Source organism: Barbatula barbatula (assembly GCF_947034865.1).
Source record: "Barbatula barbatula genome assembly, chromosome: 14".
Lineage (NCBI taxonomy): Eukaryota > Metazoa > Chordata > Actinopteri > Cypriniformes > Nemacheilidae > Barbatula > Barbatula barbatula.
The window spans coordinates 3,388,725-3,404,544 of NC_136777.1; the positions used below are offsets into that span (position 1 = coordinate 3,388,725).

The 15,820-nt window shown below is 39.9% G+C and overlaps 1 protein-coding gene across 2 annotated transcripts in view; it reads left to right on the forward strand.

Moving 5' to 3' along the window:
• Positions 1–7,090: 7,090 nt before the first annotated feature.
• Positions 7,091–15,820, forward strand: part of pcdh15a (protocadherin-related 15a) — an 87,142-nt gene continuing 78,412 nt past the window's right edge. For both annotated transcript variants that reach the window (XR_013787601.1, XM_079473719.1), the window contains exons 1-5: positions 7,091–7,217; positions 8,161–8,316; positions 13,810–13,929; positions 14,057–14,167; positions 15,509–15,679. Coding sequence is in view for 1 of the 2 variants with exons in the window: in XM_079473719.1 (XP_079329845.1) it covers positions 7,206–7,217; positions 8,161–8,316; positions 13,810–13,929; positions 14,057–14,167; positions 15,509–15,679 (570 nt within the window). In the remaining variant the exon portion in view is untranslated. The remainder of the gene's footprint in view (positions 7,218–8,160; positions 8,317–13,809; positions 13,930–14,056; positions 14,168–15,508; positions 15,680–15,820) is intronic.

Here is a 15,820-nt window from a genome sequence, read left to right on the forward strand (position 1 = left end):
TTGCTTTTCGTAGAAGGAATAATAAGGCTAGCGAAGGAGCCTTGAGGACTCGAACCGTGTGCAAAAACAAAACCATTTGCCGACTCTATGCAACAGCACGTTTTGTATGTTCATTGCTGTTTTCTACATCATTTGCTTTTTCAGTTTTTTATAAATTCACCCGTTATTTTTTCACCCTCGTGGCATTGCAAAAGACACACTTTTCTTTATAATGATGCATTCTTTTTTGTGTGAACTATTTCATAAATGCGGTTGTTTCGTAGCCAAAGTATATAATGTAAGCATAATTAATTAACAATAACTATAACTAAGTGCAACGATGGGAGAGGTGTAGGCTAATGCACTACAACAATATTTTTAAGAAGTTTACCTGTTGTCTAGCAAAGGTATGATTTATTAGCCCGGCCTCTAAACTGTTAAGCCCCCCTTAGCACCCCCTGCATCTCCCTTACACAACAAAACATGTCAGAAACCTTTTTTTCAAAAGACATAAGCAAAAGTCTCCTATTGCTCTCCATTTACCCTCATTGCTGTGTAGAAAAACAAACAACAGCTTAAAAAGCGTATTTATTTATTTTTCTCGTTCTTGTTTGTACTTTTCCTGCTTCTTTCATGAGCAGTCCTAATAATTACTGCACTGATCTCCACTTCATTAATTGTATATAGTGGAATCAATGTTGAATATGCGCAACAGAACTTCAATAATTATTTTACACTTTCTCACGCCTTGGCCCCCACGCACACACACACATTAAGGAGCAATCACTCTTAAAGGAGCCCCAGGTCCTCCAAGCATCTGAGGAGATGGTACTACACAACTCCCAAAGGAGCTTTACAGCTCAAAATAAGATTACCCTCTCCTGATGTATTTAACTCTGGAACTTTAAGGAGTAAGTCACAAATCACTGTGTGTATAAGAGAGAGGAGAAAGTCTTACAGTCCGACATTTCCAGAAGTGTAATGACTTGTAAAAGATCGCTGAGGTTTTGCTGGATTTAAGTGTTAGACTCCGAGCAAAGTGTACAGTATTTTGGTGGAGATCTTATCATGACACAATTTTTCGCTGGCTTGTTTTTGACAGTTGCTAAGATGTTGCTCATGTTCCTTAAAGGGAAATTCGTTTTTTCCCCTGAGGAATTTAAAGACATACAGTAAGAGTATTAAGCTTTAAAATGAATGTGAATCGAATAGCTTAGATATTTTGCGCACCACTTATGCGATACCGTTTGTTAGGGGTAGACTAGAGATGTGTGTTTGTCGGAGGTGCGTTTCTCCTTGTGCAAATTTGTGTGTGACATTAATCAATGGCGCACCAATATTCAACTCAGTTTTAGTCTATTTTGTGAGTTTTCCAGCTGCATTGAGTCTATATAACCAGATGCGGACGCGGAATCCTGTTATTTAAATAAGACATCTGGCTGTTCTGCGTAGAGAATGAACTACACAGTTTAACATGGTACACGCGTGACACTCGTGGGTTTGTCTGCGTCTGAACTGTATGAGGATATGAATACATGAAATTCCTCTCCAGGGTTGCTTTGAAAGTTTATTTCACGAGCATATGGAAGCTATCATCAAAAACACACTAAAACTCAAGCGTCTTCCTGACGTACCTTCAAAATAAAAGTAACAACACTCCGATGAAAAAAATACTGTGGTGCAATATAGTCTACGCTAGAGGAAATTGTAGTACCCTTGTTGTAAATTGATAAACTGTAGTAAAGACTGTAGAATACAATAGTAAGGTTCAAAAACACTAAACGATTTAGGAATTGTACTGCAGTTTACTATAGTAAATACTACAGTGTACTACATGAATTTATTTGGACAAATATACCACTATTGTATAGTTAAAATCTAAAACACAGGACTATCGTTAAACTAAAAATGATATGGCCCTAATTTATCCATCTTTATGTTACATTCATATGATTTGTCAGTTACCTGCCTATTCATATGATGAACTGCACTCGCATATTATTTTGATGATGACAACAGAAGTTTTATACTTGTGCTACAGCTTTTTGGCCTGTGCTTAAAAACTTTAAACCTTTGTAGCACCAGTGTTATGAGCAAAACAGCTTTACGTTTAACATACAGCCCTGTCTACCTTCTTGGCATACCTGACCACAGTTTGAGACATAGTTGAGATTTCATTCGATCAAGTGACACTTTTTTCCCCACATGCATTCAAACTACATTTTATCATGCATACCCTGGGAATCAAACCCGTGAACTATATAGTTAAGCTACAGGATGAGTAAAAGACAGTGTAATTTTTTACTTTATTGTTTTTCGACTAATCCCTCAAGCACAATCTTCCATTAGCCACCATTTGTATCTCATTGCGTTCCTGAAGAAACATTTGATATTACTTTTTTATCCCTGTGAGTGTTTTCTGGTGCCATTTGAATATGATCTCATTTTCTTTGATTGAGTTGTATGCGATCGCTTCCAGTTGTCCTAAATGATTGAACGCCAAATCCAGTTAGTCGACCCCGCTCCGTAATGATTTTGTGACAGTGCAACTCTTCCGAAAAGGCAGATGAAGAACAAAGATTTTCATCGATAGGGTAACGTGTCGTCCTGGGATTTTCACATCAAATTCGTTTTCTCCCCCAATCGATTCGGCTAGATTTCATATCCTTCCTGCAGTTCTAACCCACACACACGAACACGCGTGCTTCGGGCGTTCTTTAATAGAGCTCAGCCTCACGAGGCATCTACACACACCCAGCAGCAGGATGACAGCTCATTTCTAAATTCAAAGAAGCATTCCGTTCTTTCAGTTTAAATTGGATCTGCTTTCCTTGTCAAACAACAACAATGTCCCATCAAGGATTTTCTCCTTTTAAAACTGATTAGCAGAGCACCAACTTCCCTGGCTAGCATACGGCGGATCAGTCGAGTTGGCAGAACAGAATCATAACTAGGTTTTAGGTTTTCTGGAGAAAATGTGAGTGATGCTTGTCCATGCCGCAAACAATGCTAAAGCGTTCAAGATGGTTGGCAGGACATTGTGATGCGGTTGCCAAGGCGTCCTGAGCTTAGATGGTTACTTGATGTAGTAATTATGGTTTGAAGGGATGGTCCATCACAAAATTAGTTTCATCATTCGCCCATCCTCATGTCAGGCCAAACCCGTATGACGTTCGGCATTTCATCTGCAGAACACGAAAGAAAATATTTCGAAGAGCGTTGAAAACCAACCAACATTGACTCCCATTTGAGACATTTCTCAAAATATCTTCTTTTGAGTTCCACAGGAGAAAAGTAATATACTGGTTTTAAAGCAGATGAGAGTGAATTATGAATTTTGGTTGAGCTACCTTTAAGGCGGGTTCATTTCTTTAAACAACATAATGATGTCATCCATTAGACAGGTGGTTGTTTGGTAAGGGAAGAGCTATAGAGATCCACCTGGTGTGAAAAGGTTTGGAAAATCTGTCTAGGATTTGGTGTAATGTGTGTGTGTACATGGAGAGCACATTTGTCCCTGGAGTCTCTGCAGTGCCTGGTGCAAGTTCCCTTAATAGCATTTGATTTTCTCCAGTGTGCAGTGAAGATGTGATTCAGGGAAGCCATTTCCCTCCTGTGCACCCATTTGATGTATGTATGTATGTATGCATGCATGTAGCGTATGTGTGTTTTAGCCCTAAGAAATGCAACCGAGTTAAAGAAATAGTGCATCATTATAAAGAAAACAATAGGAAACCTTGTGTGTCACTTGCAATGCCATGGGGGTGAATAAACAATGGGTGATTTTTTCTCATTTTTGGTTGCGCTTTTTGAAAGTAATCCCACATGCTGGCCAGACAGATCTGTAAGCTGGATATGAATGTGACCTGTGACTTTGATGGGCAGCAAGCACATTGTGACCTCTCACAGAAGTGAGATGTTGTTTGCTCTAAGACTCTGTCGGGTTGTCTTCGCCTGTACCTGATTTCACAGAGATATGTTTCTGCACTGCTCACATGCCAGCTGTTCTTTCGCTCGGGTTGTGGATTTTCTTACGTGTAATATTGAGGTCAAACAGCAGGGCCCCGGAGGTTTTGTCTTTCCGCCCGTGTGGGTGGTCTATTATTATATCTGAGTTTCTCAGGGAACCGGCCTGGACTACTCGTTTAAAATCTTCTTTTTAAATGTGAAGTATGTCATGTGTAAACCACTAGCTTCACTAAACACAATGGCAAGAATAACGTTTCCAAACAGGTTAACACTTTCCTCCTGTCGCCCCTTCTTTCATCTTCCAACCGATTGTTGGGGGTCTAGGCCTTGGGGGTTTCGCTTTTTACCTGAATCTGAGATGTGGCTCTGAGGAATTTCAAATCATGCTTGACTGACATTTATTCTTAATAACACTTTCAACACTTTACTATATTTAAAGCACATCTTTCTTAAAGCTACTTTCCCCCTTTATTTGTTATGAACAACTAATATAAGAGATTAAGAGAACACATTTCCTCTAATATCTTTAATAGAGTTTTTTTGGGCCCGTTGTTTGATGAACATTATAAACATTATAAATTAATTATATTAATATGCTGCTGCCCCTTTAAGAACTAAACTGCAAAACACATGCGTTTGCAACACTGCAACTGTTTGTTCACGAAACCGACTACCTTTACAAGGATTCTTGTTAATATGGGAATTTTGACGTAATTTTGTGTTAGTTCAATTGCAAGATTAAGCGCTTCACTAGTTTTCTCTATCGGTCCTTCCGCTTTATCATTAAATGCGCCTCTACACCCGCGCATTAGGCTAGGGGGCCGGGGCACTGATAGAGAAGTGAATGGTTGAAGAAGGAGAGACGAAAATGAGTGACTGAATGCGTCTCTTGCGCAATATAACATTTCTGCGTCTTAAATTTATAATATGCAAAAATTATATATTGATCAGTTTGGCGGTCGCACCGGTGCAACCATTAAGAAAAACTTGTCGGTTAAAATAGTCGCAAAATGTGACACTGTGAGCCCTGTTTTTACATATGTCTGTGTACTGTGCATATTTATTTGTACATGTATTGACACATAAATGCATATATTTAAGAAAAATATGAAAATTACTAAACATTTATGTATAATTTCAGTTATTGGTAAATGTATATATTTAAATACAAAATATACAGTACATATATGTTTATTATGTTAACACAAACATTTGTTCTGGATGTGATTAATCATTTGACAGGCATTATTCATATTTTGAATATATTAGGCCTACAATATGCTAAATTATTACTGTGACTTGTTAAAAATTGACAAAACATTTTGAAATACTATGTAATTGTTTCATGGTAACAATGGTATTACTCTCCTTCCTGTAATTTGTATTTTCTGGAGTTTGTACTTTTGTGGCACTATTGAAAATGAAAAATGTATACTTTTTAGTTTCCTTAAAGGATAAGTACACCCAAAAAGAATCCCATAATTCACCATGTCAATTTTAAGGAAATGTCAATTTTTGGGGGGAACTATTTCTTTGAAATGTGTTTTTAACTCACAATTTCCGTAACAATTGAAGTATTATTTTCTAGTCAATAGCCTTCAAGTATGTTTTTGCATCGATGCTTTGACAGATTCATGGAAAATTGCATGTAAACAGAAGTGAAGAGTTTTGCTCGTGTAATGTAAGCATTTTAATTCACACTTTACTCTTATCATTGGCAATAATGGCACTGTTGGTTTACATGTAAACAAAGCCATAGTTTTTGTCCCGCAGTCCAGACAGCAAAACGGGATCAGACTTGTGACTCATTTTGGGTCACGATCCCTCTAGTTGATCCCTGTCTTTGGTTATACGTATAACAGCAACTACATCATCCGTGCCCTGGACTGCTAATGAATGAAGGATAATATTAAATGCAACTAATGTTTTTATTATAAAAGTGAAACTTGCAGAGAAATCTCTAATGTCAGATTATTAGGTGGATGAAGATGACAGATGAGAGAAGAAACCCCTTAAATAAAGTCCAGAGATGCTTGTGGTTTGAGCATTGTGGGATCTCAGGAAGGATATATTATTTTGTGTTTTTGTTCAAGGCTAAAATAATTTGTAACACAGTGAAGCATCAAATGAAGTGTAATTATCTTTGTGGAGAGGAGAGAACTCAGCCAACCATACATTAACACATCCTGATATTATGACCTTTACATTCTTACACCATCAGCCTCTCATCCACAGATGTTTACAGTCTTGAGAGAGAGGCGATTATGAATCGCTACAACTAAATCACATTCTTTTATTATTTATACATATAAAAAATGATTATGCTTATTTATTAATGTTACTTTAATGTAACGTCATTTTAAGCCAGCTGATTTCCCATCATGCATCTTAAAAGCCCTTGTTGTCAAATCTGCTGTTATTTTCTCTGTGCGATACAAATTCTGTTCCCATTCCCAAACCTTTTATAGCGAAAAGGTCTGTCAAGCTCCAACAAGGACAAAAGAAAAGCGTCAAATCGCTCCATATGACTCATGCACTATATTGTTCTCTGACGCGATGCAATAGCGTTTTGTGATGAACAGCCTACATTTAAAGTCATTATTCAGTCTGAAATCATTCATGCAAGCCAATATGTGAAATCAACATTTTCCAAACTTTAATATTTTCATAATAACCTTTTTATTAAAGCAATAAGGCTCTCGGGCCATGCTATATTGCAAATATAGTCACGGTTGAAGGGGTCACAATGCCCTTTACCCATGGTTACGTTCTCAATAACTACATATTATTTATTCATGAGAAAAACATTCAGAACTGTGCATGTGTGTGTTTCTCTCTATCTTTCAGGCACAGTTCTTGTGGAAAACATGCAGATCAACGGTCGAGCACAAGATCCAGATAGAACCATCTCCTTGACGCTGCTAGATAACTATGATTACTGGGTTATCCTTGACCCCACGCTGCAGAGACTGTTTCTCAACAGCACTGGAAGAGTGCTGGACCGAGACGTGAGTAAACACACGCATACACACTGTCAAAAATAACACATTGCAGCTGCTGTCCTTTGGCTGACACAGAGGGAAAAGCCTTATGTATGTATGGCAGACTGCCTGAAGTCTGTGAGTCAAACAGAAGCTGGAACAATGACGTTTAGCGAGAACAGCAGCGTGTTGAATCCTCATAGCCGCTCTGCTTTATAACTGCACTTGACTATATTAACTCTGTTAACGGTAATCTGATTCACAGAACATCAGCTAATGGGAGAGTTGGTGAGTGTGCTTGAACTTTATAAAGATGTTTTATGGAGATTTAACTTTATAAAGATGTTTTATGGAGATTTAACTTTATAGAGATGTTTTATGGAGATTTTGTCTATAACAGAGTTTACTGTTAATTCACTCGGTATGGTAGTGCCCCCTGGGCAGCTAGTCTACGATCATGCAAGTCGATTTAACAGCAGATGTAGTGTATCATAAATCATATCTTACTACTTGATGAAATTAAATCTGTACAAAATATAGATTTTCATTCAAAGTTGGCCTGTTATTGAATGTTTTCGATCCATGTTCATTGACCGTTATTTGATAACACATAAACTGCATTGTGTTTTTAAACGTCCAATGTGTCATTTTTGGGGGGATATATTGACAGAAATTATGTTTTAGTTAACAAAGTTTGGGCTTTCTATAACCAGTCTCCTAACCATCCTATCCGCTCGGGGGGAAACCCCTACAAAGCCGCCTTACCTCCATCATCTCTACAGTCGATTATTGGAGAAAACCTTCTTGCTTCTCTTCAGACGGCTTTGTAGGATTCTGACACTTCACTCAACAGCTCGACTGTTTGTTCTGTGCTATGCACTCGAGTCCAAACACCATTATTTATCCAAGTGACCGGGCGCAGCCCTGACACTAATGTCCTTTGTTTTGTTTTATTGTCACATATCATGGGGCGTTCTGAGTGGTTGTATTGATGGTCACAGTGGGCGGTCCTGCTGGTCGATGCTCTAATGTTATCGGTGGGCTGCACAACAAGCCACGGTTTAGCACATTTGGGCATAAATGTGTTACTTTACGGTGCACGTAGATGGTGCTTTTGTTATATCTAAAATCCCTGCTTGTGGGTGGGGTTTCATTTTCATGTATTTAGTTTGAGGTATACAAGTTTAGTTTGTCTATATACTATATACAATAAATTGTTTTTTTCTTTCAGCCACCCAGATACATCACCACCATCGTGGTTCAGGTCCAGTGCACCAATCAACTGGTGGGGACAGTCATTCTGCATGAAGTACGCATAGTCGTAAGGGACAGAAATGACAACACGCCTGTTTTCCAGCAACCTCGGTACTATGTAGCGGTTAATGAGGTGAGACGTGTGCAGCGTCCGGATCTTTTATCCATCGATACATTTGTTTCTCTCTCTTTTTCTCTTTTCTCTCTGTTTCAATTATGATTTAGTTTTACCTTATTCTTCTTACTCTTTCTGCAGTATTTTACAGTAAATGCATACTGGGCAAAGATTCTATGGGCGTTCAAAACATTGCTAATGACACTTTTGTTTAAATTTGTGGAATGGACCGAAGGAGAGAGGCTGGCACATGTAGAGCCATTGTATAGTCCGTAGGCAAACGCCATCAGTTATTCAGATGTGAAATCATCTCCTCTTGGCTTCAGCTCAAATTTACACTTAACATTACACGTACGTACACACATAACACGACTGACCCTGCTCTCCTCGAGTACATCTACCATGACTTTTTTTAACTCTAATGGCTTTCATTTATTTTTAGAATATTTTCTGTGGACGTCTACCTGTTGGGGATGTGTAAAACCTCAATTTCTTTATGGTTGTCAATCTTTTTTCAAATATGCAGTCGTACTTTTCTCCTTCCCTCTGTCTGTACATGCAAAATGAGAAAATATATAGTGAAGTCAGGGGACAGACGAAGGAGAGTTTCGGGTGCTATTTGCATATGTGGGTGGACGTGATCACGTGACCGTGAACTGCTTTACATGTAAAAGTGCTGTGACGGGTTTTGGGTTTTCTGGGTGTTCTTAAGTATGTGTTTTTTGGAAAAGCTCCAGAGGCAGTGCAGAGTCATACTGTATGTGTAGGAAGAAGGTAATGCTAACATGTGTTTTTGGTATCGATGATGACTGTTTACCTTTCTTTATGTCCGTTATGCTTCTAAACAATACATAGCATTAAATGGCAGCTGTACAATGAATAGTGCCTTACAAACCCCCAGTGAGCTGAAGACAAAGTGCCAAAGAAAAACATCCTAAGATATTTATGTAGACGAGGAATAAAACTAAGAGGAAACGAAGACTCAGCTGGGGTCTTTGTTTTTACCTGCGGGCTTATCTGGAAATAGATTGTGCCACAATAATAGACTCGATTATAAAAAGGAATGCAATGGCACGTCTGTTTCAATGAACAAACTGCACAGAAATCGCCTAAAAATGGCAAAAAAACATCTGTGTAGAGTTTTTGTGACATTACTTACATAAAGACTTTGTGATGCTTTAGATCTTTAAAGGTTATGATTCATGTCTTTAAGAAGAAATGATTTGACATCCTTATTTGCACAGGGTGTTGCATACAGTAGAGCCAGCCAATCAGATGGACCTTCATTTTTGAAAAAGACAATCTGATTCAGATAAAAATGTCACCGCAATTGTAAAATGACCTAAAACTGTAATTTTAATATTCCTGCGTGTGCATCTGTGTGCAAGCATGTTTAGATTAGATTAGATTCAACTTTATTGTCATTACACATATACAAGTACAGTGTAACGAAATGTAGTTTAGGTCTAACCAGAAGTGCAATTAGCAAGTGCAGGATATACAGTTAGAATAAATACAGAATACAACATTGAGAAAATATTATACAGTTATGAAAATATGTTACAGTAGGTATGTACTATGAAAATATGACAGTAGGTATGCAGTGGCGGCTCCAGACAATTTTGATTTGGGGGTCAATGGGGGGTCTTGGTCATTTCAAGGGGGTCTCATGAAAACCAACAAAAAATACAGTGGACACGGCTAATAACTGCATATTAATGCTACTAAACAAATAAAACAACACAGCATGTCAACTACTTTTTTTTTATTAATTAATCAATTGTAGTTTGCAAACAATATGCTCGAACTTTAATTGCCATATCCACACCCAGTGCTTCTAACTATATTGGTGCCCTAAGAATAATTCCATTATGATGACCCCCCCACCCTGAAATAATTTTTTTTTTTGCCAGTTTAACTTTTTATTACCAAACATATAACCTTAATACCAATAACACAATAGCAGCATCACCGTATAAAACTTAAGAACACTAAATAGAGAACATACAGAATAGCCAACACATACTACACATTTGAAAGTGCAAACTTTTCTTCAGTAAACAGAATAGCAAAACAAAAAAACTATCAATGTTTAACAGTAAAATCTCAATTCAGATTGCAAGCTGCACCGAAATTAAAGTTATAGCAACATAGTTACATAACAAATGACAGAAACTTCGAGGTGCATTACGATTAGTAGCAGCACATGCACATTTCCCGAATTTAAGTTGATTAAACATGGACTTACCTGCAAGTGATGCACACGGGCATCATCTCGCTGTTTCTTCTTCTTACTTTTCTCTGATCCTGACTCGTTTATGTCTTTTCGAGGTCATTTCCAAATAAGTTGCCTAGACTACCGTCTGTCAAACTGCCTCAAGCGCACGCGCGATCAACCGGCGCTGCCGCGCGGACCGTACATGGGCGGGTGGTGGTGTGGGATTGTTCGGACGTTTTTTTTTACATATACATGGCTAAAATGTACGCTGCGTCATCTCTATCCCGGATGTATATATTTTAATATATATCAAATATTTTTTAATCAGGAAGGGGTGGGGGTCAAATGAGGGGTCAAGCCGTTTTTTGGAAGGGTCTTGAGACCCCCCAAGACCCCCCCTGGCGCCGCCGGTGTAGGTATGTACTATGAACAATATATACAGATGACTATTTACTATGAACATTAACACTATGAACATTAATGTACAGGTGGATATGAGCAGATAATAATTTAGACTAAACAATAGTGCAAGTGATTTAGGTGTGCATAGATTATTGACATTAGCTGTTAAAGTTGCAATGCAATAGGTGAGTTAATGCAGTTCTTGAAGTAACAGTGCAGTGGATGAGTTAATGCGGTTATTAAAGTTACGGTGCAGTATAAGAGTTAATAATAGGTTGCAGTCCAGAAGATGAGTTAATGCAGTTAATTAGGTTACAGTGCAGTAGATTAGTTAATGCAGTTATTGAGGTTGCAGTGCAATAGATGAGTAGATGCAGTTAATAGAGTTACAGACAGTAGATAAGTTAGTGCAGTTATGAAAGTGGTCCATTAGTGCAAATGAGCATATTTCAGATGTGCAAGTGAGCAGTATAGAGTGCGAATGAGGCTGTGCGTGTGTAAACAGTCCAGTAGAGCACATAACATGAAGTACTGGTGTGTACAGTTCAGTCATGCATGCAGCCCTGTAGTGCAATGTAAACGGTGTTATAGCAGCTTGGAGTTCAAGGTAAGAGAGGTAGTGGAATCAGTGGGGGCAGAGTTCAATAATGAAACAGCTCTGGGAAAAAAGCTGTTTCTTAGTCTGCTGGTTCTTGTCCGAAGGCACCGGAAGCGCCTACCGGAAGGCAGGAGAGTAAACAGTTTATGAGCGGGGTGAGAGGAGTCCTTGAGAATGCTGCGAGCTCGACGCAGACAGTGTTTCTTCTGGATGTCCTCAATGGGAGAAAGTGTAGTCCCTGTGATGCGCTGGGCTGTTTTCACCACCCGCTGCAGTGCCTTGCGCTCAGCAACAGAACAGATCCCGTACCAGACTGTGACACAGTTGCTCTCTATCGTGCAGCGATAGAAGTTCACCAGGATAGTTGAAGACAGTTGGTTCTTCTTCAGTGTCCTCAGAAAGAAGAGACGCTGGTGAGTCTTCTTGACCAGGCATGAGGTGTTGTTGGTCCAGGACAGGTCCTCCGAAATATGAGTCCCCAGGAACTTAAAACTGGAAACACGTTCAACAGCCATCCCATTAATGTGGATGGGGTCGTGTGTGCCTCCTTTCGCCTTCCTGAAGTCCACGATGATCTCCTTTGTCTTGGAGGTGTTAAGGAGCAGGTTGTTGTCTGAGGACCATGTGGCCAGGTGCCGGACCTCCTCCCTGTATGCAGTCTCGTTGTTGCTGATGAGACCAATCACTGTTGTATCGTCTGCAAACTTGATGAAGGAGTTAGATCCGTTCACAGGCCTGCAGTCGAGTGTGAAAAGGGAGTAGAGAAAGGGGCTCAGTACGCAGCCCTGTGGTACACCAGTGTTGAGGTGGTGGTGGAGCAGATGAGGCCTAACTTAACAAGCTGAGGCCTGTTCATCAGGAAGTCCATAATCCAATTGCAGGTAGAGTTGTTAATGCCTAGGTTTCCAAGTTTGACGATTAGCTTGGAAGGGATGATGGTATTGAAAGCAGAGCTGAAGTCTACAAACAACATGCGTGCGTAAGTGTCCTTATTGTCCAGATGTGTGAGCACAGAGTGCAGCGCCATGGACACTGCATCATCCGTAATCCTATTGTTGCGATGTGTGGGTGGTAGGGAGACATTTAGGTGTGCCAGGACCAGCCACTCAAAGCACTTCATAACAATGGGTGTGAGTGCTACAGGACGGTAGTCGTTAAGGCATGACGGGTTTGAATGTTTTGGGATGGGCACGATGGAGGTGGATTTAAGACACGCTGGAACCACTGCTTGGGCGAGGGACAGGTTGAAGATGTCCGTGAAGACCCCAGCGAGCTGCTCCGCACATGCCTTGAGTCCACGACCAGGGATGCCATCTGGGCCAGCAGCCTTGCGCTCGTTGATCCGGCTTAGTGCAGTGTGAACATCAGTGGAGTTAAGTGTGATGATTGGGTGGTCAGCAGAGGGTGTGAGTTTGGTAGCTGTTTCCTTATTGTCTCTCTCAAAGCGAGCATAAAAGTCATTAAGCTCATTCAGGATGACGGCGTCTGTGGCTATGGGGGTGGAGTGTTTGGGTTTGTAGTCACTGATGGCCTGGATGCCCTGCCACATGCGTCGAGGGTCAGAATTGGAAAAATGCTCCTCTAGCTTCAGCTTGTAGTAGTGCTTGGCCTTTTTGATGCCCCTATTCAGATTTGCCCTAGAAGTACTATAGGCCTGTGCATCATCCGATCGGAAGGCAGGTGTTGCGTGCTTTCAACAGGAGGCGCACTTCCTTGTTCATCCATGGCTTCTGATTGGGGTACGTGGTGATCTGCTTCTGGGTTGTGACACTATCAATGGTGGAATTTATGTAGTCCAATACAGATGAGGTGTAACTGTTGATGTCCATGTGAGAGCCACTGGTGGCCTGAGAAGCAAACAAACTCCAGTCTGTGTGTAGAAACCTTTCCTGGAGTGAAAGTCTGCCCCCGCAGGCCACACCTTGATGGTCTTCACTGATGGCTTCACACGATTAATGAGATTAATGTACTTGGGGGTGAGGAACAAAGAAAGGTGATCAGATTGACCCAGGTGGGGGAGGGGGGTTGCTGCGTAAGCTTCAGTCATGTTTGTGTAGACATGATCCAAAGTTTTGTCGAGCATGTGCTTGAGTCTCTCTCTTTTTGTTCCTTTCTTTGGTCTTTTTCTCTTTGTATTTCTTTATTTTCTCTCTTGTCTAGTCTTCCAAGATATAGCAAAAGAAACATCTGCAGTATCTGGACGTTAGCGGGTCACATCTGAGGCTTGTCAGAGTGTGTTGTAACACAAACATGTAGCGGGTGTGAAGTATGATTCATGTGTATATCTCTCCAGCTCACTCCAGCCGGTACCACCATCTTCACCGGCTTCTCAGGAAATAACGGAGCGACGGACATCGACGACGGGCCAAATGGACAGATTGAATACGGCATTCAGTACAACCCAAATGACCCGGTACTTCATCACGACTCCGCTCTTGCTAACTGTCATTAATGCTTCATTTAAAGCAACGACTGCACAGATGGGAATCGAATGAACTTTCCGACTGTAATATTTCATTTTAAATTGTTCTCTCTCTCAGATGTCTAACAGGACTGTGCGGGTCGCTGGGACTCTGTCTGGTAACATTGTTTTGACAGAGAGACTGAACTACGAGGAGAGGACTCGCTATCTTATTATAGTCCAGGCCAATGTAAGATTATTAAAACATAAAACATACTCTGCACTGTATCATTAGATGTTTTTATAGTGTGTATAATGAACTTTAAAGAAGCGCTACAGGCTCTATACAGTACGGCATGCAAATATCCTCTCTAAAAAAGGATAATTTCAACACAAAAACATATTTTTTCTTAAGACTTCAGTCATATTCAACACAAGATTCAGACAATCCCTAAAAATGCAGTGGAGGCAAAGCTTATGACTGAAGGTTGGCGGTTCAATGCCTCTGGGCTATAAGATGTGGGTGTCTACAAACAGTATTATCTACACTTTTCTATAGATAATAGAAAAAAACCCTTGTATTTTTGGACAGTCTGCGTTGAGGTTGCCCGTTTCTACAATGCACGTTTTTAAAATTCCACACACTTCCCTCTATCAGTCTCTGAATAACCAGCATCCTGATTCACTTCCAAACGCATCCCTCCAGCTTCACATGAGCTGAATGCACAATCAGCTGTAAAGCCGTAGAGAAGAGAATCTCTGTAAGGTGGCCGGACCCCAGAGGCCAGAGGAGCCAACCGCTCCAATAAATGCTTTAATTCAGGCCTCCTCCAAAACAATGCAATCATTTCATGATGTGGAAAACAAGGGATTGTTTTTTCTACCGGGTTTGTTGTGTTTAAGTCTGTAGGTTTTTCTGAAACCTGATTGGAGATGATGCAGGACTTCCTGTCTATGCTAAATGCTGTTCATCTCTTTTCTTGAAGAGAAAAGGAAATACGCTGCAGAAATCATCAGTGTCTGTTGAGCTAAGACTAAATCAAACTTCAGAAGTAAAGTCAAGAACGTAAAGTCACCCAACAGCGAAAGATGTGACAAGACACATGACAAGACAAATTATTTGAACTCGATTATTTTATATATTAGATTATACCGAACACATGTACAAATATTACTGTTGTGTAGCTTTAAAGTGAATGTGAACTTGTTTTCTTTGCAGTATTTGAGGTCTGAAAAATGATACTGCATCGCTTGTTTCTGCGAATAAATGCTAATAGATACAATATTTTTATAGTTCCAAGAAAGAAACAAAAATGATAATTTGATCTAAACATACCTATAAATAATATTTTCAGATTTTTTTTTAAATCACTTTGAAATGGTCTCTTAATGTTTCCTGCGTCTATATATAATATTCATTATCATATTATGTATTATTTATTTGTTATTGACTTATTTATTAGGAATTGACTTTTAGTTCACAATTCAGCTTAATATTCTCATTTGTCTCTCTGAATGCAGATCTGTGAACTCTATCCATTCTGTATATGAAGGTCTGTATCTATGGTAACATGACTGCTTTTTATCCCAGGACCGGGCTCCGTTTCCAGGAAGTCGTCGCACGGCAACCACCACACTAACCCTGGACGTTTTAGATGGAGACGATCTAGGTCCCATATTTCTCCCATGCCTTCTGGTCAACAACACTCAGGACTGTAGTCCCATCACATACCGCGTGGCCATTCCAGAGCTCACAGACCCGGTAAGAACTCAGAACCTGCGGAACACTGCTGTAGATGCTTTGAAAAGCTCCAAACTGGGTCATGATTGCCAAAGTGAATAAGCTAGTCTGAAATTTGGCTGATCATCTGTCTGGTCTGTCCACAGTAGATGAAGATCTGTG